Source organism: Erythranthe guttata, chromosome 5, assembly GCF_056151865.1.
Source record: "Erythranthe guttata isolate IM_541 chromosome 5, IM_541, whole genome shotgun sequence".
NCBI classification, from domain to species: Eukaryota; Viridiplantae; Streptophyta; class Magnoliopsida; order Lamiales; family Phrymaceae; genus Erythranthe; species Erythranthe guttata.
Window position 1 is genome coordinate 16507129 of NC_142537.1, and position 21274 is coordinate 16528402.

General features: G+C 34.4%; 3 protein-coding genes and 1 pseudogene across 3 annotated transcripts; 1 reads left to right on the forward strand and 3 right to left on the reverse strand.

Annotated features, from left to right (window-relative positions):
• Window positions 1-3279: 3279 nt before the first annotated feature.
• LOC148770777 (dirigent protein 5-like) lies at window positions 3280-3690 on the reverse strand (annotated as a pseudogene).
• Window positions 3691-4403: 713 nt separating this feature from the next.
• On the reverse strand, window positions 4404-9093 carry LOC105955131 (cation/H(+) antiporter 18). The gene is made up of 4 exons (XM_012978833.2): window positions 8780-9093; window positions 7182-7441; window positions 5928-6929; window positions 4404-5854 (listed from the first exon to the last, which is right to left on the reverse strand). Exons 2-4 carry the CDS (start codon window positions 7374-7376, stop codon window positions 4643-4645), a joined length of 2409 nt encoding a protein of 802 aa, XP_012834287.2. The 5' UTR covers window positions 7377-7441; window positions 8780-9093; the 3' UTR covers window positions 4404-4642.
• A 3835-nt stretch (window positions 9094-12928) lies between these two features.
• LOC105955094 (hypothetical protein) lies at window positions 12929-15239 on the reverse strand. The gene is made up of 7 exons (XM_012978791.2): window positions 14867-15239; window positions 14608-14780; window positions 14319-14421; window positions 13876-13992; window positions 13607-13777; window positions 13372-13498; window positions 12929-13296 (listed from the first exon to the last, which is right to left on the reverse strand). Exons 1-7 carry the CDS (start codon window positions 15155-15157, stop codon window positions 13181-13183), a joined length of 1098 nt encoding a protein of 365 aa, XP_012834245.2. The 5' UTR covers window positions 15158-15239; the 3' UTR covers window positions 12929-13180.
• A 2032-nt stretch (window positions 15240-17271) lies between these two features.
• Window positions 17272-20780, forward strand: LOC105955130 (BTB/POZ domain-containing protein POB1). Its single transcript, XM_012978832.2, has 6 exons — window positions 17272-17758; window positions 18147-18290; window positions 18753-18871; window positions 18960-19023; window positions 19378-19657; window positions 19768-20780. The coding sequence occupies exons 1-6, from the start codon at window positions 17548-17550 to the stop codon at window positions 20579-20581; spliced, it is 1632 nt and encodes a 543-aa protein (XP_012834286.1). The 5' UTR covers window positions 17272-17547; the 3' UTR covers window positions 20582-20780.
• Window positions 20781-21274: the final 494 nt, after the last annotated feature.

Below are 21274 nucleotides of genomic sequence, written 5' to 3' on the forward strand. Positions count from 1 at the left end.
ACCGAAATGTTTTGGTAGGGCAACGACACTCAATATTATTAAAATGGTATTGCCTTACCGTATCGAAATATTATTAATAAATAAAATTTGTTTTAATAATTAATTTATCTTATTAATAAAAGTAAGGTTGCTCCTGCTAAACCCTAGGAAATTTTTCCCTCTCATTTATAATTTTCATTTATTTATTTAATTATTTATTTTTATTATTTATTTTCATTTAATATATTATTAATAAAAGTATGGTTGCTTCTGCTAAACTCTAGGAAAATTTTTCCCCTCATTTGATAGTTATAATTTTCATTTATTTATTTAATTATCATTTTACTTACTATTAATTTGATGGGAAAATTATTTAATTGTTTTGAAAAACATTTGGTTCTTATCTTATTAATAAAATTAAAGTTGCTCTCTTATTAATAAAGGTAAGGTTGCTTCTGTTAAATTCTATGAAATTTTTCCGTTCATTTGATAGTTATAAATTATAATTATCATTTTATTCAAAAAACATAATTATAATTATCATTTATTGAATTAATTTATTTTATTATATTACTATATTTAATATAATCAAGTTTAATAAATCTGTTAAGTATCCAGACATTTTCGCCCCAAATTTACGTATCTTTTCCGACCAAAATTGTCATTTTTACTTAATATTAATTTGTTGGAAAAATTATTTAATTGTTTAGAAAAATATTTGGTTCTTATCTTACTAATAAAAGTAAAGTGACTCCTGATAAACTCTTGAGATTTAATGGCATCATTGATTTACAGTAAATTTATTGAGGCCTGTTAGGGTGATAAAGAAGAAGATTCGTCAAACTTCAACATTAACTATGATAAAGTAAATATACAACCATATTACATCAAAAATATAAAGTTAAATTAATAAATATGGCAAAAAAAAATATAAAGTTAAATTAATGAATTGAATCTTCAATTTTGTCGTTTAAATTGAACTTTACTTTGTATTAATTTTACTTCAATCCCGTGCATCGCACGGGCCAAAAATCTAGTTATATATAAAAAGTGAACATAGTATCCTAACTAACTACTATTAGTTAAAATTAATTATACTCTTTAGGTATGTCAAAAATATTTTAAATTGCTTTCATTAATAATGATATAATTGATGTTAAAAGTTTTTATGTTATAATTTTATTTACGAAATATTTCATATTAGGTAAATTAAGAACATATATTTAGAATACTTATATCATAAATACTAGTTTTGAACATTTCAAACATGTATATTCCTTGAATTGCTTTGAAAAAATGATTTTCAATTTAGATTTAAATAGTAGGTAACATAGATTCGTAATTACCATTACCATATCCTACCGTACCGAAATATTGGTATGCCGAGATCGGTATACCAAAGTTTTTAGTAGGGTAATTGTAATGGATTTCATAATACCAAAAATTCGGTAATGGTAGTAATTTGAAGGGTTTGGTACGGTTGCCCTACCAAATCCACCCCTATTATATGCGACTCTAGGAATGTATTTATTGATGTGAAATACCCACTAACCCAAGTACCCTTTAATTTTTTTTTCTGGTTTATTTATATTTTATATCTATAATTTTTTTTAATTGAAATATGTGTAAGGGTAATTTTGTCTTTTCATCTAAGTCAACAGTTAAATTTGATATAAAAGGCGGTGTGCAAAATAAAACACGAACGTGTGAAAATAAGGCACTAATTTGTTTTATCAAAAGAGGTGTTTTTGCACTTTCGAATGTGCTGATAACTCAAGAAATTGATGATAACTAATAATTAATTAATCGATTAATTAATTAATAACAACAAACTAAATTATTATAACAACGACTATAAATTTGTTCGGTGGGCATTTTACATGCCAACTATATGTTTAACTAAGGAGCTAGATGCTGTCAATATTAATAAAGATATATAGTATATACACTAAACTAAAGCTAGTAATTTTTTATTTTTATTTATTTATTTATTTTTTTAAATCTTTTTTTTTTTGTGTGCATATTATGTCTAGTAGCATAATATAAATAACCAATAAAAAATTTGAAATATTAATGTATATCTCAAGTTTTTTTAAACAAATGTTAAAGAAATATGTAATAAATTGAATAAAATAAAGATTTTAAATTTAATATTTTGTAAACTAAGTTTTAAAATTATAAATAGAATTTCTTTTTCCAAACAATAGAAGAATATTTTTTTTAAAACAATAGAAAAATTAATTTACACAAAAAATATAAGTATATATACAAAAATAATAATAAAAAATGGCCCCCTAAGATATTTGGCCCCTGAACGTGGGCCCTGCTCGCTCCACCCCAGGACCGGCCCTAGTTATTATGTGTAGATTAATAGTGCAAAATCACCCAATGTATTTCAACGAGTATAGCATACATAAAACCACAAAGCGAACAACAAAGATATTATTATATAGCAAGCGGTAGCACCATCATGGAGACAACTAAAATAAAAACTGAAGTTTAATTTGTTGTTAAATGTTACTAATCAATAAAATTAATCATCACTTTTCCATACAACTAATTATTTTGCATATAAAACATAACAAAGTCGTAGCAATTTTTTTTATCACCAAATAATCGATCCGAGATGTAAGACTTTTACTTGGTACATTCAACATTAGGTTTGATTGGTGGAGTAAAATAATGTTTTGATTTGGTATTTTGCACCATGAGAAAACCACTAAAAAGATGAAGTTGCCTCATTAATTTTTGAAAGGGCAAATTACGGCCATCCGAGGTATGACCAAATTACGAAAATAACCATCTTGTGTGGGTAATTATAGCCATCCCCCTTCTTTTAAATATTTTTACATAAAATTTATGTAATTCGGTTATTTACCGAACCAAATTGTATATTTAGTTCGATAAACGGTATGAAATTTTGGCGTACAGAAATTTCCGTTCGGTTTTACCGAATTAACACCCCTAAATTTACCTTTAGAAGAATCTTTTTGTAGGATAATACATAGTTGAGGGGTGACTTTATTTACCCAAACATGAGGGGAGTTTTCTTAATTTGACCATAACTCTGCAGGGGGTTGCCATAATTTGCCGATTTTAAAAAATTCAAATTTGGGATACAATTTGAATAATTTATTGTGTTTGAGGGTGCAAAATACTATTAAATATATTTTTCTGGGGTGCAAAGCACCAAAGTATTATATCTTAAGGGTGCAATTCCAAAAATCCTATGAGATTAAGGATGAAATCAACTTATCTCAACATTGGTTTTCTATAAATATGTGTTATCATTCGCATAGCAAGACAATTAATTAAGCACACAATGCCAAACACACAATAACCTTACATAATTAACATATGCTACTAATTAATGAATTAATTATAGCATTCATACAACTTGATATCCATTTGCAAAAACGAAAATAAAAATCACCCTCAACTTCACCCGTCTTGAAAGTAGCAATCCCCCTCGCCATGAAGAAATCTCCGGTCCCACCCACAACCGAGAGGTCTCGTGTTTTCTCGGGCAGTGGGTCCGCCCCCATAATATTCAAATTCCCCTTATATTGCGTCGTATTGAATATCACGGTGTAGGCAAACCATGCACTATAAGTTTTTTTTTCGGTCGTAGAAATGAAACCCTTGTGCCCTAGCGGCCTCGGGCAACCGAAGATGGCCGTTTTCGGTCAACGGGTCGTCGAAAACCACCATTATGTAAATATATGTTTTTAACCGTACCGCTTTAATTTTTTACTTCTTCATATGTTTTTGTAAATTTATATTGTATTTTCGTATAACTTTTTTATTACAGTATGAAATAATACTGCTAAAATTTATACCATTTCAATGAAGAATTATAAATACTTACTTATTTTAACAATTTAGTGTAAACATTTCTAAACAATTCAGGAGCGCTGCCCCGAACTACCAAAATTTTCTACCTACCTCTGACGGTATTATTTCCGAAAAAATTGCCCCCTTATATATTGTTCCGGATCCGCCCCTCGACGTATATATTGCATGCCCTCTTGTCTTGTTTGATGTCTTCAATAATAACCTAGAAAATCAGTTATGTCTTTTGAGGGGAAAATAAAAATGCATACATTATTGTTTTTAACTCTCTCTTCCAAAGCGTATTTGTCCCAATTGGTGTCGCTATTCATAGCTCACCATTGCGGTGTCAGATTTAGTGGGATCTTCTAGATTATGTGGAATATTCTCCAGTTTGTACCCGTTTTACCACACTCGAGCTCCAAAATTTGAAACAAGATGATCATAAGATGTGTCTTTTACCTTGTAAATATCAGATTGTGGTGCATCAGAAACACTGCATTTGTACACAGAACGAGTACAAACTAGAGAACATTCCCTAAAATCTAAGAGATTCTGCTAGTGGATAATTGTAATTACTCAAACAAGAAAGGTTTTTCCGTAACTTGATCTTACATCAAGAAATAAAAAGCATGGCCTCTTTTTTCCTCTTGTAGATGTAATTTAATTACATTAGAAAACATATGGCAAACTGATATATTGCAACACTGTTACTTGGGCAACTTTTGGCTCTACAAATTACAAATTATGGCAGAAGAATTAATGGCATGAAACATTATTATTAGTAATCTACATATCTGCATCTACACCATCATTCCCTTAAACATCTAACCTAATCGTAGTCCTCATCCGTCGTATCCCCATCCTTCAACGAAGCCAGAGAATCTCCGGTCAGGCTGCTCCGGTACTGCTGCACCACCAACACCGACGCCGTTATCTTCATCTCCGGCGAGATCAACAAGTTTCCGACGGGCCCCAGTTCCGGGCACTCGCTCTTCTGGCCAATCGCCGCCACCAACTGCCCCTCCGGCATCCTCCCCACCAAAAACAAATTGCACCGATTGTTAAACCCCTGAACCACACCGACAGCCTCCGCCACGTCACTCACTACAACCTCCTCGTACTCGATCGAACCGTCCTCCGACACCTTCTCCTTAAACTCCTCAAGAAAACCTAAATCCTCGTCCGCCAAACCTTCCGGCAGATTCTCATCGTTAATATCGACACGAACACTATCTCCAACAACCTTCCGGTCCAAAATAAATCGAACGGCATTCAGACGAATACCGTTATGCTCCGCCATGAGTGCGCCGTATGAAAAGGCCTCACGGTCATCATGCCCTCCGAAGAAAAACGCCGTTACAGTGTAATTAACGTTACTCGCCGATACATGTGAATTTCCACCCAACCCTCGATCGACCAAGATTCCGACGGAGCATGGGGAATGTTCTAGAACCTTCCGGTTGACGTGTCGGAAATCGGCCCGTGTAGTCTCCAAATGCCCGTCGAACCTTTGGTGCTTGTGGAAAGGAAGGATTATTATGGCAGCCCTTTTCGAGTCTGCACTCGTGCATATATCCTCGTGCATTGATGACATAGGCGAGATGGCGGTTGTCGGCCGGATCGACACCTGGCTGAGGTGGTGGAAGGCTTCGAAGGCAACTACTATTTGATTCGAATCGGAGGTGTTCGATTTGTTCCAAAACGGGAGCCCGTTTTTTCTGGCCTTGTGGACCATTAATATAGCGGAGGATCTTTCGGAGAGCTCCATCAGGTGCATTGCGTATACACGAAGACCACCCTTTTTACCGGTCCCACGTGAGGCTTCGATTAGATTCATTAACGTGGGGATGTTTCTTGTGCTGTGGAAACATGCCAGCATTCTGATTTGAGTGTTGGCTTCTTTTCTTTGTATGGTTCTGTATTTGTATTCGAATTTCGCCATTTGAGCTGGCTTGTATATTGCCATGACAATCGGTGTCGTTAGAAATGTCGTGAATAAAGCCATCAAAACCATGATGGCGAACGTTTGATCATTCAAAACCTACAAATTCAAACGAAAAAATTAAATGAAAAATTAAGAGAGCAAAAAAGAAGGTAACTTGATATTAATTTACCCCTCGATCTCTTCCAATATTGAGTACGATGAGTTCGACCAAGCCTTTAGTGTTCATCAAGAAACCTAGGGTTAGTGCCTCTTTAAACGGAACCTTACACAACAGAGAGACTAAAACAGTGCCGACAATCTTTCCGAAACAAGCTGTGAATATGACCAAAGCAAGTAGGCCCCACGATTGGGCTCCTTGAATGGTGGCCACATCTGTTTTCAACCCACTCGAGACGAAGTATAGAGGAAGAAAAAGACCCGAAACAAGATCCTCCACTTTCTCCACAAGTGCTCCGGCAAACGCACCTTCCTTTGGAACAAGAACCCCCACCACAAACGCACCGAAAAGCGCGTGTATTCCGATCGTGTCGGTGACAAAACCAGCCGCCAGAACTGCCGCCAGTGTGGCGCAAATGTATATCTCGTCCACCGGCTCACCTTGAGGGCATCTTCGAGCAATCCATTTGAATAGACGAGGAGCAATCAATATGCAGGCAGCTATAAAACCGAAGCCACATAAAAAAACCCATAAAGAAACTAAGGGAGAACGGCCAACGCCAGATAAGGCAATAGCTAGTGCGAGTAGAATCCATGCTGCCACGTCATTGACCGCAGCTGCTGACATGGCCATTCGCCCTACATCTGTGGTTAAGAGTTTGAGTTCGGCTAAAATACGAGCTAAAACTGGGAAGGCGGTTATAGAGAGGGCGACTCCCATGAATACTAAAAACGGGCCTTCGTTTACACCTTTGGAGATAGTTGCTCTGAGTACGATTGAGGTGCCGACACCTAGTGCGAACGGGAGGCTGATTCCGGCGAGGGCGATGCTTAGTGCTTTTTTACCGGTTTGGCGGAGGGATTTCGGGTCGAGTTCGAGGCCGACTAAGAATAAGAAGAAGAGGAGCCCGAGGTTTGCTAAGGTATCTAGTACAGTAAGACTTCGGGCGGGGAAAATAGCTTGAAGATATTTATGGTTTCTGCCTAATGCTGATGGACCAAGTAGAACTCCTCCCTGCCAAAGGTAATCAGTTATCAATCTTTCAAAAATTCAAAGATTAATTAACGACGTCGAAAAAATGCAGGAATCAAAGAGATATTCAACTGTGTCGTAAATCACGAAAAAAAATTCGAAATTCAAAGATGAATCACCATCTTCAACTAAAAAAAAAGGTAAACATAAGAGAACCAGTAAAAAGATAACAATGAAATTTATATACGATTTTTTGTACTTGAATAAAACAACAACGGCGAAAAGGAAACTCACGATGATCTCGGCGATGACACGTGGCTGTCTTAGCGGCCTGAGAATATATGCTAGTACTCGAGTCAGAACCACCACAAGGCATATCTGTACAATTAGTAGTGGAAGTGCGAAATGGAGAGGATTATCCCCTTGAAAGACCCCATTTGAGGCGGCCTTCATCGGTGGCGGGCATTTCGCTGTTGCATTCGAAGCCATGTTGAAGCACAACCACCCCGAAAGTGAAAAAGAAAAAAACGAAACCGCTTATCTCAATTCGATACCTGCATCATACAATCGCTAAACGTTAGTAAAACTCGACTATCTTATATACTTTTGACAAGTAAAAGAAGCTAGAAATAGAGGTGGAAACCAAACCAATCTACTCAATTCGAGACCGTTCGTTAAAAGCTCGTTTTGTTAACATAAAAATGAACGAAAATCAAGCTAGTCGAGCTCGATTCGTATTAGGTTCAATTAGAGGTCGTTCGATCTCGACTTGATTTCTTATCAATCCCAACTCAAACACAATTTTGAAAGCTTAATAAAAACAAACAAGTCGAACAACCATGTGTTCGGCTCGATTTATTGATTCGTTTACACCCGTAACTAGTAAGATTGCAATAAAACAAAGACTGAACCGAAGAAAAACTTGGGTTCCTTATGACAAAAAAATAACATGGTTGGTCCAATAAAATTCTACAATAATATATTCTGAATATACACCTAACTTACTCATCTTAAACAGATGCTACAGAGAGAGAGAGAGAGAGAGAGAGAGAGAGAGAGAGAGAGAGAGAGAGAGAGAGAGAGAGAGAGAGAGAGAGAGCAGGGTAACTACAGTTAGCAACAGAGCAATTTGATTAGCTTTCATATCTTCCAACAAATATTACCAATCAATTACCTTAATTTTCCCTTTGGCTGAAAGAGAACCTGATTTTTTTTAAGGGGAAACAGACAGAATGAAGATCATAGAACTATATTCACCACATCACAATATGGTTTCTACTGTTTAATTACGACAAGACAAAATAAAATAAATAAATAATTAAGATAAATATTTTTTGTTGTTCTCTAACTAAATCTGTAAAAAATCTCCATTGTTGACCGCCGAAGAAGTGAATATATATATATATATATATATATATATATATATATATATATATGTATATATAGTTTCATATACACGTTGTCCTTTCCAACATAAACCCTTATTATAGTTTTCTAGCGTAACTCGCCACCTGTTGCGCCGACCTTTCGTTTCTGTGCGTTCCCAAATTCCAACGCGAAAATCATTTAAGGATCGGCCTTCCAAAAGACGCTAATGCCCCTTACTCCCCCAATCAATTTCCCCCAAAATAAAAAACAAATAAAAAATCGAAGCTTTGCACCAAATCTAGGTCTCCGTTAACATAATCATCCCTCCTACAAATCCAAATTTCTGCAATTTTTTTACGTGTATTGTGTGTGTGTTTTGGTAATCATGCATATCAACTTTGTCATACACGTAATGTATAAAACATGTGTGAGAGTGTGTGTGTGTGTGTGTGAGAGAGAGAGAGAGAGAGAGAGAGAGAGAGAGAGAGAGAGAGAGAGAGAGAGAGAGAGAGAGAGAGAGAGACCTGATTCCCTGAATATAGCGGTGGTAGAACGGTGGTAGAAAGATGTGGGGGAATGCTTGGCCATCACCGCAGCACCGATTCGCAAACCCCTATTAAATGAACTGCCATTATTTTCTGCATTCAGAATTCTCGAAATTCTTAGAAATAGGATGAGAGAGAGAGAGAGAGAGAGGTGTTTAAAGGGGAAGAAGAGACAAAATAGAGAGAGAGAGAGAGAGAGAGAGAGAGAGAGAGAGGAGAGAGAGAGAGAGAGAGAGAGAGAGAGAGAGAGAGAGAGAAATTTGGCCGGCATATAGATTTGAAATTGCGCCGGGAAGGGGCTAAATTGTTGAACCTATTTATAGGACCGGGATACTTTTGCTCTGCCAATAATGCCCTTGTAACTTGCTTGAACTACTACATTTTTTTTTTGGTTAGGATTCAATTCTAAATTATGAAGCTAAAATATTTAGATTTATGATAATAAACTTATGGGTAAATTACAGCCAAATCTATCATCATGAGGTAAGATTAAATTATGAGAAAATTCATCTTTGTGGGCTAAGTACAATCACTCACCTCAATTATGTATAATATTATGAAATTGCCCTGATCCGGGTGGTAAATTTAACACCGTAAAAGTGGATGTGTATAACATTATATAGTTGAGTGGATGATTGTGATTATCCGAATAAAAAAAATCTCGTAATTTGATCTTATCTCAGAAGAGTGATCGTAATTTGATCTATAAATAAAATTACTATGTAATATAAGTTAATATATTAATATAATATGAAGCAAGTAAGCAACGTCATGATTTGGAAGATTTGTATTAGTGAGTACGTAGTGACCATAAAAATGTTCTACTTGTTAAAGGTTATTTTAAACATTTGACGAGCTCTTAAATCTTATAAATTGTTTTAAGCGTTGATAAGTTATTACGTTTTATTTCTAAAATTAATTTTTGAAGTGCTTAATAAGTTTATACGTTGTTTTTACGGGTTTTTCAAATTTTAGATAAAAATGTGGGGTATGGGTTAAAAAAGACCTTATAAGCTCTTCAGAAGCTTATTTTTAAAAAAATTAAGATCTTTTTGGAGAAAAAAAATTAACAAAACTTTGAAAGAGTTTATAAGCTTTTAAATATTTTATAAATTATTTTTAACAACTTATAATCTTACTCAAACACGCTCTTAAGTCTTTATTTAAGTACCTAACTAATTATCTAACTATATTGTACTTGCCACCCTTGAAAATTAAACATTTATTTAAGTACCTAACTAATTAACTAATTATATTGTACTTGGCCATCCCTTGGAAATTAAACCTAACATTGTTATGCAACTTTTATTAAATCATCTACTAAGAAATAGAAAAGGATACAAGTACAAAATTAGTGCCTATTTAATAGGCACTATTGATCATTGACATAATAAGCTCCTATGAAACTTCAAACAAATAAGATATATTTAGATATGAATTGGTTATTGTGGAAATTGGAAAGGAATTTCGAATTCCACTTATTTCGATCCAAAAGTTTTGGTCTTGAAATAATATTTTTCATTCTGAATTTTGAAAGTTTTGATTTCCGTTTTTACTATTTCTTTTTTAAATATAATTGGAATGCTTATTAGATTCCGATTTCCGATCATATTTTAATTTTCAAATATATTTCGATTTTTTTTTCTTTTCTGAAAATGCACATAATATCAATAGGTGACTTAAAAATGTTTACTTTTCAAACTTTAAATCCCTATTTCACATTTTTCATTTTGAAATAATTTCCCATTTTACTTTAATATATATAGAAGCCAAGTCAACAACTATTGCAACTCGTGAAAAAAAGAGGTCTTTAAGAAGAAAGCATTGAACATATACCATTGAAGTTCATATTCTCCTTGTGAACATAGCTTTCACCACTTGTTAGGTTTTGACACCCATGATTTTACATGTTGCTTTTAGGACTTATTTTGCCCTATCTTTGCTATTTGAGTATATTTGTATGGTAGTGTTTACATCTTTGAAGAAATCCCCTTTTGAAATTTTCGGGTCTAAATTAGAGTGACTGATAAAAGTCAATCGAATAAACGAAATATCCTTATTCCAGTAAGCTACACCGTAAAAACTCACCACTTTAGGATTTAAGTGTTAAAAAAAATGTGGGGTTCTGTCAATTTTAATAGGGCACATTATGGCCACCCTTAAAATGGGATTCAATTACGAAAAGACCCCTCATGTTTGAGTTATTACAACCACCCATCAATTATATTTTTACTTACACGCCCACTCTTTTGGTATCAAATTTACATATTGAATGAGGAGTTTTTTTCGTAAAAATATATACTCAAAACAAGATAATCTTTTTCATAATTTTATCTTACCTCAGGGTGGCCTCAATTTACTCATTTTAATAATACAGAGAACTAAACAATTTGATACAACACAAAATTACTAAATACAATAAATTTGTTATTTAACATACAAAGTTTGAAAAAGAAAATCAAAGGAAAAGTTTTGTTAAATAATGCCTAGTGGTAATATAACGTAGTAGGGTAAATTAGACTTACACCCCTGAGGTATGCTAAAATAATTTTAAGGTTCATATGGTATTAGTTACATTCATGCCCTTGAAATAATTATTGGAGCCAAGATTTCATGTTCTGGGGACCGATATCGATATGCACTATGTTTGTTTCACGCATGGCCGTTAATGCTACTATAGACAAAAAATTATAAATCTTATATAAAATAATAAGGATTTAAGAAATGTTATGAGAACCATGTCATCCCCTAGCTCTATGTTGTCTCCACCACCGCTTGAAACTAATGGTCATTTAGAACTTTAACGGAATAACTTTTCCAATGCATTATTACATTAGGGTTTTTAACACTATTTCAGGGGTGATTACGATTACCGATACTACAGAGAACTTAAAGTTATTTTAATATGTCTCACGGTTATAGGTGTAATTTACCCTGAAAAGCATATTAGATAACCTTTTAAGGTATGGAAGCAACGAACAAACACATGTAGTATTTCTCTTGGTAATAAATGAACAAACAAACATATCACGTGTGTGGTCAAATAAGCTAACACGACTTATTTGGAGGGTTCAAAGTAAATTTCAACAATCTTAATTCAAACTCAAGCTTGAATTTGCCACTAATGTTTCATTAATCGACACGTCAATTTGTGAACGCTTGAGTAATTAAGGTTTAATTTTTAAATTTTGATTATTAGTATTATCATTATTTTGTTACTATAAGATGGCGTACGGTCTATATCTGCAAAAACTCTTTCGAATCACTATTCCTTTGATTATAAGAAAAGCCCACCGAACGCCAGTTTTTCGTCGGAGATGGTGAGTTGACTGGACGGGAAGTATGTAAGAATAAGAGATAATCTAAAAAAGAGTGTATTATTAATTGTATTATTGTGATTTGCCCAAAAAACTTAACCCTAACTAGGTTGTTGTATTCATTGTATTTATATAGGGGATTTCTAAATAGACATTTCTTATCTTATAGCCCCTCAATTGGTTCAAGATTTGATCATGATTATACAATTGTGGCCTGAGATCTTTTATTTACTTAATCTATTTATGGAGAAAATCCTTATATTGAAAACAATCTTGAATTCAGGTCCCCATCTACCGCGTTCCCTTCTTCTTCTTTCTATTAAACGTATCAAGAACAGTTCCCCAAGGTCAATGGTCTTCAGCTCTTAGTTCGCCGATGCAGTACTTGTACTGTACGGTTTTCTGTAGGTGGATTTTCGACTTACTGAGCTTGTGACTTATTGGACCTTCAACCCATTAATTTAAATATGAAGAGTTCGGCCCATTAGTACATAATTGAACCCATCACTATATATTATTATTGAGAAAATTATAGTTTTCACCCCTCAAGTTTGCACTAATTTCACATTTGGTCTCCTTTATTTACAAAAAAATACATTTTGTCTCTCATGTTTCAATAATTTGACATTTTTTGCCATTTTCATCAATTTACCATTAGTACTTCAATTAAGGCAGTGATGTGCACACGCTTGATTCCATTAGTACTAACGGAAAATTGATGGAAATGACCAAAACTGTCAAATTATTGTAACATAAGGGACGTAATGTGTTTTTTGTGAATATGGGGGACCAAATGTGAAATCGGTGCAAATTTGAGGTACGAAAACTGTACTTTTCCCTATTATTATTACATGACAAGTTTGAAACATTGTTTGTAAAAAAATCTGATATTACTCAAGTTTGAAGCAAACACATATGAGAAAATTCGAAAGTGTATGCAATTTGGTCTTAAATTAAACGACCGGCCTAATTAACCGATTAGTAACTTCCTTAAACGGTTTTCGTTATTCTGACGACCTCTAACTGCTTGTAACTCGGTTGTTTCTGCATTGTTCGATTTTGATCACATCATCGAGAACACGAAGGAGGGCTCTCTTTGCTTCGGATCGCCTTCGATAATCGACATCGTTTTTTCGTCTAAATCAATCACAGCTGTGCATAGTGTGTACAGTAATGGACCTATATATATAAGTATAAATAATAATTAAAACCAGCAAAAAATATGTACAATTTAATTTTATTTATTTCACATACCTGTCATGTAAATAGGGTATTTTTTGTGATTATTATTGTCACCAAGAAGTGAGAGAAACTCACTTCTTGATCCCTTGGGCAGCATAGCAGCTCTCGTTTGCCGACTCAATGAGTTCTCGTCTCGTTCCTGTACGTGTGTGATTATGTGTAGATTTACGTTTATTTGCAGAGTTTTCGATTGTATCTAAAACGGGATGATGCCGAAAAAAAAATGAAAAAAAAAAAATTCCCCTGCCTGGTGAACTTCAAGATGAAGGTACATATTGGCGTGGAAAAAAGGCTCCGGTCCCACTTCGTGAACGGAATATCGATTTCCTGATGCTGTTTCGACGTTCAAGATTCTGCGTGTTCTGACGTCGATTAGATTGTAGCTGTGTCCTACGGAAGCTTCCGACGAATAAATCCTCTAAATTAGAGCAAGCACACACAAAATCTTGCATTAGTAATCTTGTTATTTCGATACGTAAAAATTTCAAAGTTACGACGACAGAATCGAAACGTAACTGCTAAGGCATCGTCAATGCTTTGTGCTTCAAGCAAATCCCTTGAGATAAAGTTTCTGCCTATTGCCCCAGCTGCAATCTCATGCTTACAAGGTGGAACCGAATTCAGCGTGAACGCCTGCACAAAATTACGATTTTATCCTTTACCCCGGCTCCTCTCTTCGATGCCATCTTCCTATATTCTACTACTAAATCGACGGTTTATTGCATTTAGCACCCCTCTTTACTCTAATTGTCAGAAAAATCCCCATGTTAGAAATATTAGCGAAACCCCCCTTAAAAAATGCACCGCCATTATTTATAACACGACGAGTTTTTTTTTAGCAAATTGGTGTAAATTCACCGTTACGTAAATGCAATTAACTCATTAAAATCGGAACCTAGAGCATCGGATTCATTTTACTTATATATGCGTGCAATTTAAAAGTACGACGAAAGGAATACCAGTCCACAACTATTGAACCCGAAAGCGCAGCTCGGTAACTCTCCTGCATACGTGTAAGCGGTGAACGACACCCCGTTCGACAAAATTCCCTTAATCAAATATCTGCAATAAAAAAAAAATCCATTTTTTTCGTACTTCGTTATTTTCGCATCGTAACTTAATAAAAAAAAGAACGACGCGCTAGACGATAATTATATATATATATATATATATATATATATATATATATATATATATATATATATATATATATATATATATATATATATATATATATAATATGCATACGTATGGCCCACAAGGGCGACATTCGCATCCTCGTTATGCGCTGCAACAGCCATTGATTCACTAACAACAAGAACATCCGAACAATCGTCGTTAGTTTCATCGTACGCCAAATTATTATTTTCTTCCTTCGGAATAAACGGAAGTATCTCCTTCCTAAAATTCAGCAGCATTATCTACATAAAGAATAAATAAAAGCATTAATTCCACACAAACTATAAAGACAATTAATTAAGATTTGTCCGAAAAGTTATTTACTCGCCTCGAGAAAAGACGAGCGGCTTCCTTCGGCGGTTCCTCGGAGTTCATCCCAGTAATCAGGGTACTTTTCCATGTTTGTTTCTGATAAGGATTTGAGGAGTGGCTTTGAGTTTGGTGAGTGTGCAAATGGGAGAAGCTGTTTTTGTAAAACGAGGTCGTTTTCGAGTCGGCTTTTTATTTGTTTCGAGAATTTTTGGCCGATTAATAATCCCATTTCGTAGCCATTTTCACAGGGGCCAACTTCAAATATTTCTAACATTTTTGTTGCCATGTTATTGTTCATGTTCAACATTTTTTTGTTTAACTGTTTTTTTCTAATAAGATTGTGTGTGTGTGTGTGTGTGTGTGTGTTTTCTGAAGGGAGAAAAGTTGTTTGTTTTGTTTTGCACCTTATCTTCCTGTGAAAAATCGTGTTCTGTTCAGAAGATTAGTCGTGTTTTACCTTTTATTGATGGCTAATTCAGATTTTTTTTTGGGTAAAAATTACAACCACCCCTTAATTTACCACAAAACCCCTCATTTTTCTATAATTACTCCACCCCTTGCAATTTGTAGATTTCTTACATTGACACCCTTTTGTAGGGGGCGGATGTAAGATATTTACAAATTACAGGGTACAGATGTAATTTTTCAAATATAAGAAGTTTTTTAGTAAATATACTTTACCTCAGGAGTTGATTGTAATTACCTTTTTCTTTTAGTGTTTAAGTTTTTTTTTTTATTTTTCATTGTTTTCTTTTTCTCAAGGTAATTATACTTTTTTTTCATCAATTTATCTTCAATTTCAAAATATATTTATTGGTAACAACAATTTCGTGATGAAAATCAAGAAGTTTTTTTTTCTTTTCGTAAAACTATTTCAGATAGATGTTGACATGTTGTTATATAACCGATAGGATAGCCGAAAAATTACTTCCACGTGTCTGGGGTAGTTGAAGAGTAAATGACCGTCTATCGACATCGAAATGAACTCCCAAACTTAAAAAAAATTCAGAGCGTATTCAAGAGTGATTAAATATGGTGGTGTTTGCAAAAGCATTTTGAAAGTGATTATGAGTTTTTTTTGCTCATAATCTGTTTTCAGGTGTTTGCAAAATCAACTTTTGTTTTTTCTTCGCTTAAAATAATATGCTTTAAACTATTTTTTTTAAAAACACCCATAACTCTGCTTTTTCTATTTAAGTTCATTTTCTGGAATAATTGCAAACATCCCCAACTTTTAGAAATAAGCACTTAAAACTGGTTTAACTCACAATCACTAACTTCTGTTTTTAAATAATTATTTGCAAACACCACCTAAATACTTACGCTTTAGGTTAATTAATCTCACTTTTAATTTATTTTTATAATAAAATAATCATAATTAATCTTTGTTGATGTGTTTATAAGTGGTTACAACTCAACTCATATATGAGCAATAAGAAATGTGACACGAGAAGGAAATACTTGGAGAATTTAAATTCAAGGACAATTGGACACACAACTATCGTGTGGAATGAAGTTGTTTGTTTTCATTTATAAAATAACAAATTGTAGATTGAACTCTTTCTATTTCAATTACAAAATTAGATTATCACACATTATAAAACTTAATTTCCTCTCATCTTAAAAAACCAATTGAGGCTTGGAAATATTCCAAAATTTTTGAAAATGCAAAACTTAGGACATAAAAATAAAGGGTGTTATCTAAAATTTAGCTGACACTAGTATTCTTTTTCCGTACGATCCACGAAATATCATTTCAAAATTGAAAAAGAAAAGATCAATTTAATAGATGACAGTAATGTAATAGTTATACTAATAAATGAAAGAAATTGCAGAAATAAGAGATAATGGTTGAAAAGTTAGAGCTAGATCTAGGGGTAGAATTCGTTTTAAGGATTAGTAGTGAATTATGACTGAATAACAATCTGCTAAATATGCTATGAAAAATAGGCTATAAATTAGGAGTCGGAAATTGGAGATGAAATTAGTATAAAAAAATTATAAAATAATTACAAAAATGCCAGTGAAGTTTCTCAGATTGTCCTAGCGATTATTACTTTTCTATATAAGATTTCATGTTACTAATATATACAGTAGAACCTCGATAAATCAATAATTTCGTTTAAATAATAATATTTTTCGATCCCAATTTGAAAACAACACGTTAAAAAACTATATCATTAAATTAATAGAATTTGGTTGGTCTCGACCGTAAATTTATATATATTTAACTATATTTAGTATTCGCTATCTAATTATGTAGTTAAATATATGTTAGTTGCACTTGCATCCAAAACTAATCCAATCATAATCCCAACTAATATTCACCTAAAGTAGCAAAGCCCTAAACAAAAATACAGCCCGGCCCGAAAACCAAAAAAGGTAAATATATATATATATATTAATATATTTCATTCATTTGATTCATTCAAATATTTAAAATTAAAAATCTTCAGAAAAAATAGAAATGATCTGAAAACAGTTCAATAAATATCAATCAAAAGATAAAACCCCAAATCCGAATTTCCCCTTTCTCCACAAAAAAAAAAAAGAAAACTTTCCGTTACTTCTTCTCCCTTGTAATCTTCTCCCCTTCCTTACGAAACCCTTGTTATAATCAAACGATATATATATATATATATATATATATAAATTGGGGGGAAAATTGGAGTTTGTTTGAATCCAAGAACGATTTCAATGGAGTCGGATACCTCGCCGGATACGGGCTCACCCGTATCTTCATCGGACTTTGGGTTTGCTTTCAACGACGTCAATTTCTCGGATAGGCTTCTGCGGATCGAGATCCTACCCGACTTGCCCGGATCCAAACCCGACGCGGATGACAGCCTCGCCGATTGGGCGCGTAATAGGAAGCGCCGCCGCGACGACCAGCTCACAAATGCTGTTGGTATGAGTTTTATTTGTGGATAAATTATTGTGAAAATGAGGTTTTATATTTGTCCATTTGTTTTAATTTTTTGTTGTTCTGTGTTTTTTTTTTGTGGTTTTAGGTTTAAATTTGTTTTGGGGGGTTTCTGCTTGATTTCGTTTTGATGGGAATTAGTTAGGGTTCGTGATTTTGTGGCTCTGGTCTCGACAGGGGATTGGGATATGGGTTTTAAAAAATTAAATTAAATAATTTAAACTACCAATTTTTGGTTTTAGGTTTGTTTGTAAAATCTAATTTACATTTTGTTGCTAATTTAACATGAAATTATTTTAAGTCTGATCAATTGTCACTCCTATGGACACGAGCTGTATGCCAATTTCGTTTACATTTTTTTTTAACTTTGCAGAACTGGCGGATCAACGTGAAGAGCAGATTTTGAATGGCAATATGCCTGATTTGGAAGATGGTGTTACTTACGAAAATCAAGAAGAAGTTGTTGCGATGGTTGAGGAGTTACCCGTAGGTGGAGAAATCGCAACAGATCAATCTGGTAAGTTTAGTATAACTGTGCTTAGAGTGGCTTTATTAAGGGTCTAATCTTGTATTGCTCCTTAAAGATTATTTAATGTAACAAGCTCGAAAAAGTAATCAGTCTTCATCTAGAACCTTCGAATAGCAAAAGAATAGATGGATGCGTATCCTATCCAATCTATCCCATTTAAGGCGATAGGACACGATAGACAATATAATCCGAATTTATCAAACCCTATTTTAGTGCAAACTCAACCCCTATTATTACACATTCCTATGAAGGATATTACCCAATACAAGATTTCTACGATTTATAAGATAATCACATGTTATATTATCACGGACAATGTAATTCCAAACAATCGAATGAATCTTATAAATCCCTACTAAACGAGGCTTTAATGTATTACTTTACATTTGAGAGTTTGATTTTTGGGTTCATGATTCTAGAACTAGAAATGTTAATTTGAAAATGTTATAGGTCATGAAGCTGCCCAAAGAAATGAAGCATCCTCTAGCATGGACTATTTGACAGTTCAAGTTAAGACTATACACATCAGCTCTCCAATTTTGGCAGCAAAGAGTCCGTTTTTCTACAAGGTATGCCGTCTTAAATGTAATTTTTTTGCTTCTATTGCCAATTTACCACTATATTGATTTGTATTCCAATGTTTCATTTGTTTTGAAGTTGTTCTCAAATGGTATGAGAGAGTCAGAGCAGCGACATGTAACCCTACGGATCCAAGCCTCAGGTAAACATGATAGTGCTGGTTTTTCTTTTTTTTGGGGGGGTCAAAATTTTGCCAAATATCAATTATTCTTTTTAGTACGTTTTGAATATCACTATTCTTTTTACCGAAGTGTTTTCTGTATTTTTTTGTTCGTAAATTGCTTTATTTTTACAAGGGCTCTTAGACATGGCATTTACAAGTATTTTTCTTCTGCTTTTTACATGTTATGAAATCATCGTCATAGAGAAATGTGCCTTATACATGAATGCTTAGCTTTATATATATTATTATATGTATAACATATATACATATGATTGCTTATTTGAATGAAAAGATTCAACTGATAATAGTTTGTTTCCCAACTTTGGTGAACAGAGGAAGCTGCTCTCTTGGATTTGCTGAACTTTATGTACAGCAATACTTTACCCAGAACTACACCGACTGCTTTACTGGACGTGTTAATGGCTGCTGACAAATTTGAGGTTGCCTCATGCATGAGGTACTGTAGCCGATTATTACGCAACTTACCAATGACGTGTGAATCAGCGTTGCTTTATTTGGATCTTCCTTCGACTATTTTAATGGCCGATACAGTTCAGCCACTCACAGACGCCGCCAAGCAGTTCCTTGCTGCACGCTTCAAGGATATAAGCAAGTGAGTACTTATGTTTATCTATTGGTATAAACTTATAAGAGTGAAGAAAGAAAATTTTGTTTTTCTTCCTTGTATAGATTAGCTAATGATCTTTTAAACTCCTTTCATAGATTTCAAGAAGAGGTGTTGAACTTGCCTTTAGCCGGAATCGAAGCAGTTCTATACAGTGACGACTTGCAGGTAGCTTCGGAAGATGCCGTTTACGATTTCGTCCTCAAGTGGGCCCGCGTGCATTACCCAAAACTCGAAGAAAGAAAAGAGATACTAAGCAACCGCCTGCTCCGTTTCGTTCGTTTTCCGTGCATGACATGCAGAAAGCTGAAAAAGGTGCTAACTTGCACTGACATAGATCAAGAACTTGCTTCCAAAGTAGTTATGGACGCTCTCTTCTTCAAGGCAGAAGCGCCCTACCGCCAGCGTTCCCTCGTCGCGGAGGAGACCAAAGCCTCCTTCCGTCGCTTCGTGGAGCGGGCCTACAAATACCGGCCTGTTAAAGTGGTTGAATTCGATTCGCCACGTCAGCAGTGCGTCGTTTATCTTGATTTGAAAAGGGAGGAGTGTGTGCAGCTGTTTCCTGCGGGTAGGGTCTACTCGCAGGCTTTCCATTTGGGCGGGCAGGGTTTTTTCCTTTCGGGTCATTGTAATATGGATCAGCAGAGTTCGTTTCATTGTTTCGGGATGTTTCTGGGTATGCAAGAGAAGGGTTCGGTTGCTTTTACGGTCGACTATGAATTTGCTTCGAGGACTAGCCCTTCTGAGGATTTTGTGAGCAAGTATAAAGGGAACTACACGTTCACTGGAGGGAAGGCTGTTGGGTACCGTAATCTGTTTGGTACACCATGGACCGCGTTTATAGCCGATGATAGCCCTTACTTCATTAACGGTGTTCTCCATTTGAGGGCTGAGCTGACCATCAAGAAATGAAATGAATTCTCGAAGAAAATGTGTTTCGTGTGTAGCTTTTCAAATGGCGGAATTATTAGAGTAGTGGAACTAAAGTCGAATGGCTATAATGTTTGTATTAGTTGAGGGGCCAAGCAAGTTCTTTTCTTGACTATCAAATACTCAAGGAACTATGTACATACTTATCGATCTATCTATCGATGTGTTTGATATTTCCGCATGTTTCTTATGTCCAACTTTTGTTGGATAGTTTTGCTGCTTTTTTTTTTATTTTGTTTCATATAAGTTGAAGAAAATGAATATGGTTTTTATGCAATTGCCGAACGCACCCATAACTCAATAACCGGTCCCAAAAGAGAACTAGTGAATACATTCAGAAAACACAAGACCCGTAAAAAAAGTTTCTAAATCGACAAAATTTCGTGTTTGGAGAAGAGAAGAACTGCATTCTTTCTTGTTCTTAGAACATGGCATCAAGATTTACATCGGACGTATGCCGATCAACAATAACATGTATGCAGTTATAGTTAATATCAGCTGAAACTTCAGGTTCCTAATGGGAGCAAGGTGTTTCTTGCAGCAAAGTGGTCAATGAAAAATATATATGGGACCGAATGAAAGTATATTTTTCGTACTGTCCTAAGTATATAAATGATACAACACTCGTAATTCGAAACCGTAATTCGAAACCAGTATAGACATGAGCATCAATCA